The following is a 7113-nucleotide window of genomic DNA, read 5'->3' as shown; positions in this document are numbered from 1 at the left end:
GCAGAGATGACAGTACATCTCTCTCGTCTCTTGAAAAAAGACGAGAAATGGTTATGGAACGCTGATTGTCAGCGTTCATTTGAAGGAATCAAGCAAAGCTTGATGCAATCGCCCATATTGGCGATTGCGGATCAAGACAGACCATTCCATGTGGTCTGTGACGCCAGCGATTTCGCAATCGGCTGTGCGTTAATGCAATACGATACAGATGGCGCGGAGCGCGTCGTCTGTTACCAATCGCGTCAGCTGCAACCAGCTGAACGCAATTATCCAGTGCATGACAAGGAACTCCTTGCCATGAAATATTCATTGGCTAAATTTAGGGTCTACCTCCTAGGAGATAGACCGTTCATCGTATATACGGACCATGCGTCATTACGCACGGCCGTCAATAGCCCACACCTCTCGCAAAGAATGGCGAGGTGGCTATCCTTCTTCGCGGAGTATAATTTCTCCGTCGAATATAAACCAGGATGACTTAATGTCGTTGCTGATGCGTTATCACGCCGACCCGATTTCGAGCCGGCTGCGATAATCATACTGTTGCAACACTCATTACAAGTGTTCCGTCATCAACTTTGTTAATGACATAAAGAAAGCCTGCACAGAAGATAAAGACCTTCTGCGTTTAATGGATCATCTGCTGAATCCATCCAATAAATCTTTTTAAGATTTATGGCTTAATATCGATTGTCATCAGATCGATACATGACACGCAACGGCTTACTGTACTACACAGCCGTTGCCGGCGACAATCCACGTGTCGTTGTCCTTATTCACAATGATTTGCACTTGCGCATCATCGATGACTGTCACGATGCACCAACAAGTGGGGGTTGTGGACGTAAAAAAAACTCATCTCACAGAAAGTCGCGTCTTTTACTGGCCCCGCCAGTAACAGTTCGTGCGCAAGCACATTCGTGCTTGCGAGGTATGTCAACGGAAGAAGTTTAGCCCTTCATCCCTTGCATCTTTCCAAGCTCACCACTTCCGGCAGAACGTTGGCAGTCCGTATCGATGGACTTCGTCTTCGAAGTTCCCGGAGACGATCACAAAGACAGTAGAATCCTTGTTCTTTTAGACAGATTTAGCAAGATGGTACATCTTGTTGCGGTACCAGAGTCGATCACGGCTCCGGGCTGTGCCCGTGTCTTTATCGACACGGTATTCAGACTCCACGGTTTACCGTAAACAGGTCGCAGATAGAGATCCACGGTTCACGGCGGACTTTTGGCAATCCGTGTTCCAATCTCTCGGAACATGTCAACATCCAATTAACCAGAAACGGATGGTCAAACAGAAGGCGCAAATCGCGTCCTTGAAGAGATACTTCAAGGTAACGTACAATCGTATCCGAATTGAATCGAGTTTTTAATGATGGTCGAGTTCACCATCAATATTTCGGTGCATTCATCTACAACGCATACGCCGTTCTTCGTGAATGGCTTACGCCATCCACGCATGCCCACCCAATTAGAGGGATCCTCTAGTGTAAGGGGGGGCTCGCACGAGCAAAACCATTTCTGGCTCATGCTCATCACCCATCGACGTTAACAACGACGCGAATGATGTCGATGTCGAAGCAATCGACATTGAAGATGAGAATGACCTCATGGAAGTGCGCACAAACCGCCCTGGAAAAGACAAAACAAATGAGTTATCAGAAGAATTTCTGCTAACTCGAGAATTAATAATCTGTTTCATGCAGGATTCCATTGGTAACGCAGTGGACCGTCAGAAACGGAACGCAGACAAACATGGAAGAGCATATGTTCTTTCATTTGAATATTGACCTAGTACTACCTCTACGGTAAATTTACCTAAGCGTGCAGTCACTTATATGGGTAGCAGTAAACTACTACCAAAGTTCATTGAGCCATTCCGTGTTTCTGCATCGCAGGGGCAATGCGTACACAATAGAATTGCCACGTAGGATGCAAACGCATCCTACGATTTACGTTGGTCGGCTCCGCCCGTACCATCAGTACGCGATTTATTCCAAGGACGGATCTGATTAACCTTTTAAGAATCCCTAAAAGATTCTTGTGGTCATGAACCAGAATCTCTTGTCGGGTCCGAATATCCTCGAAACCGCGATGAGCTGACAGCAGCTCATCACGAATCGCGTGATACTCCCGTTCGTACTCCAACATTGAGTACGCAAACTTCGAACGGTTTTTTAACCATTCGATACGGTGAGCTTGCACAGTCTACTCCGACGAGTGACGCTTACCGCGCTCGTGTTCAAGACCCTCCTCCAATGAATGAGGGTAGCGGTCGAGTTTGTTGATTTTCGACTTAAGATCCGATACACGGTTCGGATCTTAGTTTCCCTCATCCACCCCAACCATCGGTGGATTTCCACTGTGCTCAACGTTTATTTGTGAAACGTTATCTAAACCACTGTTACGTGAAGGAATTATCTGGTTCGCTGGCGCAGTTATTCACCTTCGCACGACAGCTGGGAGCCTCGGTCCCAGCTGGTTGTTGACGTTGAGGGCCTCGTCCGTCAGTATGACGAGACCCATCCGATGGATCAGAAGGTCTATCGGAAAACACGCGCCCCTGGCGCATGTAAATTGATTGCAAAACGTCAATCGCATCGCGCATCTCGATCGAGATGCGAGCCCTTCGATAGGGCAAAGAAAGGGAACAGACATCCCCTTTTACTCGTTTCGTGTTGTCAACACAACACGGACAGGGATCACCCCGCGTGAGGCATGGAAGTCCTGCCTCACGAGACAACCGACGCAATTTAAACCTTGCACCGGTAAGAGTTCGTTTCTCAAACGTAACGCGAATCGCGTTAAGTCTTTGAAGCCAGGCTTCGCGTCCAATGTCTTTGACATTGCGAATAGTTGCGCTCCAGGCTGCCTCAACGAGATTTTATCCCGCTTGTTGTTGCCACTATACCATCGATAGTTAAAAAAAGGATCGAGATAAAATTCTTCCTCAGCGCAAAAAATCTTCGCGGTGAGATTAGGATCATGTAGCTATGTCGCAATAAATAAAGGATATCATTGTGAGGAGTAGTCTCCCCAAGCAAGCTACTGACTAGCCGTTCGGGCAAAAGCCACGGCTTCTTCTCGGGGGCAAGTCGAGAACTTTTGTTGTCTGCACTCCCCTGAGTGGTACCCACCAAAGCAGGGGTACCACAAAACTTTTATCACGATGGATTACGCCATCGTCATCACCTCGCACATAAAGTAGTGCGGGTGACGGCACGGGAGACGGTGCTGGCGATGAGGAATCATCCTGTTCGTCTGAACCAAAACATGCTATAGCGAATGCTATTAGGACTTCTATCCGATTGAGCCCCCTTATTCGAAGGCTCGTAGTAAGCCGCCTGACGACGATCAGGCGACTGTACTGCTCTCCCCGAGTTGGCCATTTCGTCCGAATCGCATTCATTATCGACCTTCAAAGAGGGATCGCATTCACGTGGTGACTCACCACGTGCGCCCACAACATCTATATTGCGGGAGAAGAGGATACTACGGCAGACGAAACGTCTGCCGCAAGAGACAATAATGCGCCGCCCGCGGCTGCATGTACCGCAGCCGAAGGTTCCGCACTATTCTCGTACCGCATGGACTTGTTAACCATGCGATTGAATTAAAAATGATGAACCTGATTGAAAAATAGGTAAAACTATATGAGGGACCAGTCAACATCGTTTTTAATAAAGTGGTCTTAAAGTGACCACTCTTCCCAATGACAGTCAGAGTGATTGTCATTTAAGGGAGGGGTGATGTAACGGGGTGTATCGTTACATGAATTTAACACTTAAAGGTTGTTAATTAATATATTATCTAAAAGGCAGATAATATTTGGAGAATATTACTTTACATGGTAATATCATAAAGGCTTATCCACGCGCGCAAAGAGAAAGACAGATAAGACTTTTAGTACATACTTTGTATTAGTTTAGAATTAAGTTAGTATTAAGTAGATAGACAAGAAGAGGTTAATTATACTAAAATACAGTTTTCATTTAACCCTCTTTAAAGCAAGTGTTTTAAAGAGAAGACTTCCTCTGCATGTACTAGTGTACGTGAAGTGACGTGTGGCACCACTCGCACTGAGGCAGTGCGAAGTGGACTTGTACTGCAGCAGTACAAGTTGGCAGTGCCCCGTCACAACACTGATTACAGTGTAAGTGAGGTGCCTCGAAACTTCACGTACGCAAGAATACAGAAGTAGGTTTCTTATGAAGCTAAGGGTTATAGCTTTAAAGTTTAGACTTATGAAGGTGTGTGCGTAAGTAGAACGTGGCTGCTATAGTAGCGCTCGCCTACAGTAGCTGTCTCTACTACAAATTGCTGTCTCAAAATCAATTATAATATTTCTTCATCAACACTATGTGACGTGTGTTTAGACAACACAGATTGAGTGTATTTCTAGATTAAGTAAAGTCAGACTAGTTTCTATTGCGCATTTATTGTCAACATGAGCGATGGCACTACCGCGTCTAGGGCGGAAGTCATGGAGAGTGCGTCGCCTTATGACACATTTTTTTGATTAAAGTCTGAAACTCTTGCTTGTTCGTTGCTAGCCGTTTATGAGCTTTCCCGCCTACTCAATACGGGTTTAGATCGTGATACGCTAGCCATTCTCATGGCACTGATTCAAAAAGGCGTCCATCCAGAAGCATTGGCTGCAGTTGTGAAAGACTTACGCAAACAAGCAGCAGAGAAGGCTTACGAGCCACGTGCACGTACATTTACGGGCGGCAAGCAGCCTCTATCGACTCAGGAACTCCAGGTCAGTCAGGTGTGTCATAAGAAGCAAAAGCGCGCTTAGTTGGAATCGTAATCACTCACGCTTTTTGCTGCTATAATTTATCAGAAGAAACGCCGCTCGGATTACTAAAATAATAAATTGTCGAAAAAGTCAACACTTTCTATCATGTAATTTCCTATCTACTGACATGTTGGACGTTTTAATCACTGTCTCGCTTCTGAATCGTCAAGTGTACCATTGTCCGGAATCTAGTAGATGCCTCTGTGTGTTTCTGCATTCTCTTAATCGGATGGCAACGATAATCAATTGCGTGTGATGCGACGCATCTCGATAAACAGGATGCGACACTCTAAGAACGCAGCAAATGCAAACACGAAAAAGGTTACTACCGGGCGCAGCACCGGATTTAAAAACCAATCGATTCGACCGAGCAAGTACAAAAACTGAAGATGCGCCAAGACTAATAGTGGCAATTTCTTCACACACCACCAGATCCCTTCCAACAGCATGTCGGACGTTGCTGGCACCTCGTCCTTCTTCCATCGTGCCGTTCGTAACGTGTGTGCAACCGCAAAAATTAGCAACAACGTCATCAGCATCAAATTGTGCACAATAACCCACAAAAAGCCCGCATACGTCGGCTGCATTAGAATTGGAATCATGTGCACGCTGCAGTACGTGAGCACGACGACAATTGCCACACTGGACACCAGTGGCATCGAGGCGACAGCATACAGTGCGTTGCACGAGAATTGGCAGGCTCGTCGCATCACACGCGAATCAAACACGTCAATCGAGAGCGGTTTGGCATTGCCCGAAGTAGGGAGTTTCCAGCCCGACAAGCGCCGTGGTCGCCCGTTTGGCTCGGTAAATAGCTTGAGACACAGGGAAATATAGGCAGACCAAATAAAGACAAAAATGACCAAAAACGACACGACTTTGCCCAGAAAATAGCTAAAATGGTCCTCGCCCAATTGAGCCCGCACATCTTGCCAGTACCAAAATACCTGAAAATAAATGTATGGCAACCAGAACCACGGCTTCACGGTGGCCCCACTATATTTGAAACTCAGCAAAGGCCCAGGAATTTTACCACTTGCTAAATCTTTGTCTTTGCATTTATAAAGATCCCAATTCATGCGTTCGTAAAAGACCATGTGATTAATGCTGTAGTAAAATGGCAAGCGATGGACCACCGATGTATCGATGGCGCCGTCTTCGCCGTCATCCACATAATCGTTTTTTTCTCCATCGTCGTCACCCTCTTGTTTTAGAAAAAATAGTGGGCTCTCTTCAAAGGCTTCAAAAAGTCCGGGCATAAAGCCTTGAATAATGCCAATGTAGTTGTACTCGCGACCTGTGATCATGAAACTATCGATAGCATCCGAGTATAAATTTCTTGCTGCGATACTTTCGGGAGAGATCACTAAGAGTCCATTCGAGTACACGACTGACTGGCCATTGTCCACGGCGCAGAATTGATGGCACGCAAAGATCTCGTCGAGATTGCGCAGGACCAAGTTTTCTGGATCCAGGTAAACCACGCGTTTTAAAGACGAGATCTGAGAATCATCCCATACGACAAGCTTGTTGCGCATATGCAGCAGTTGCGTGCGATGGTCCGTCAGTGGCATGTGTGCAAAAACATTAGGAATCGCTGTGCGCACGATTTCCAGGTCTGCGTCGTCCCCCTTAAGCATCCGCTCGCTGTTCTCGGACAGTCCATCCTGTGGAACGATGACCATTCTTCGATACTTGGTATGTGATTCCTTTATACTACGCATCAGCACCCGCGTGGCCAGCAGCAAGGCTTCACTGTCTTCACCAAAATCATACATGATTGTTGCGAACGCTCCCTCACCAGGTTCGACGACGCTTTCGGCTGTCATGTGCTGAATAGGTAAAGGATTTACTGTTAAACTTTGCGCCGAGCAGCATGATAGAAGAAGTGTGAGCGCAAGCGAGCGAAAGACATGCCGCGGTCGCTGCGGGCATAGGCCCGCGGCTGTGGTCTTCATTGTGAAAAATTAATTTTAACCTTCTTGGCCCGTTTTTGTCTAGCGTAGTGTGGGCCACTTAGAAAAGCCTTTTTACCTGTGGCGTTTTTGTTCCACCACCTCTGGAAGAACAAATTAGGGATTTGGTCATCACGTTTTGTTGCCACAAGCTGCTAAATAGAACTACCAGCTTACCTGAAGCCGTTTAGGCGATAAGTTATGCCACTTAACAGTTCGCAGTTTGCTTTCAGCGCGATCAGGGAATTAAAAATAAATTCTATGATATTTGAAATTAGTCGTTCTGTCATAGAATTTCCTTGGGTTTTTAAAAATTTCTATAAAATACCGAAACTGCAATTCTCAGATAAGATTT

The 7113-nt window shown here is 46.2% G+C and overlaps 2 protein-coding genes across 2 annotated transcripts; one reads left to right on the top strand and one right to left on the bottom strand.

The window, feature by feature from the left end:
• Positions 1-4449: 4449 nt before the first annotated feature.
• On the top strand, positions 4450-6653 carry CCR75_007670 (uncharacterized protein; the record flags this gene model as incomplete). Its single annotated transcript, XM_067965728.1, has 3 exons — positions 4450-4492; positions 4556-4764; positions 4849-6653. The coding sequence occupies 3 exons, from the start codon at positions 4450-4452 to the stop codon at positions 4870-4872; spliced, it is 276 nt and encodes a 91-aa protein (XP_067818510.1). The 3' UTR covers positions 4873-6653.
• Positions 5046-6761, bottom strand: CCR75_007669 (uncharacterized protein; the record flags this gene model as incomplete). The annotated part of the gene is made up of 1 exon (XM_067965727.1): positions 5046-6761. The coding sequence occupies one exon, from the start codon at positions 6759-6761 to the stop codon at positions 5046-5048; it is 1716 nt and encodes a 571-aa protein (XP_067817929.1).
• Positions 6762-7113: the final 352 nt, after the last annotated feature.

Source organism: Bremia lactucae, linkage group LG6 (genome assembly GCF_004359215.1).
Source record: "Bremia lactucae strain SF5 linkage group LG6, whole genome shotgun sequence".
NCBI lineage: Eukaryota > Oomycota > Peronosporomycetes > Peronosporales > Peronosporaceae > Bremia > Bremia lactucae.
The sequence above is the reverse complement of the archived record's forward strand: the minus strand, read 5'-3'. Positions and strand labels throughout refer to the sequence as shown.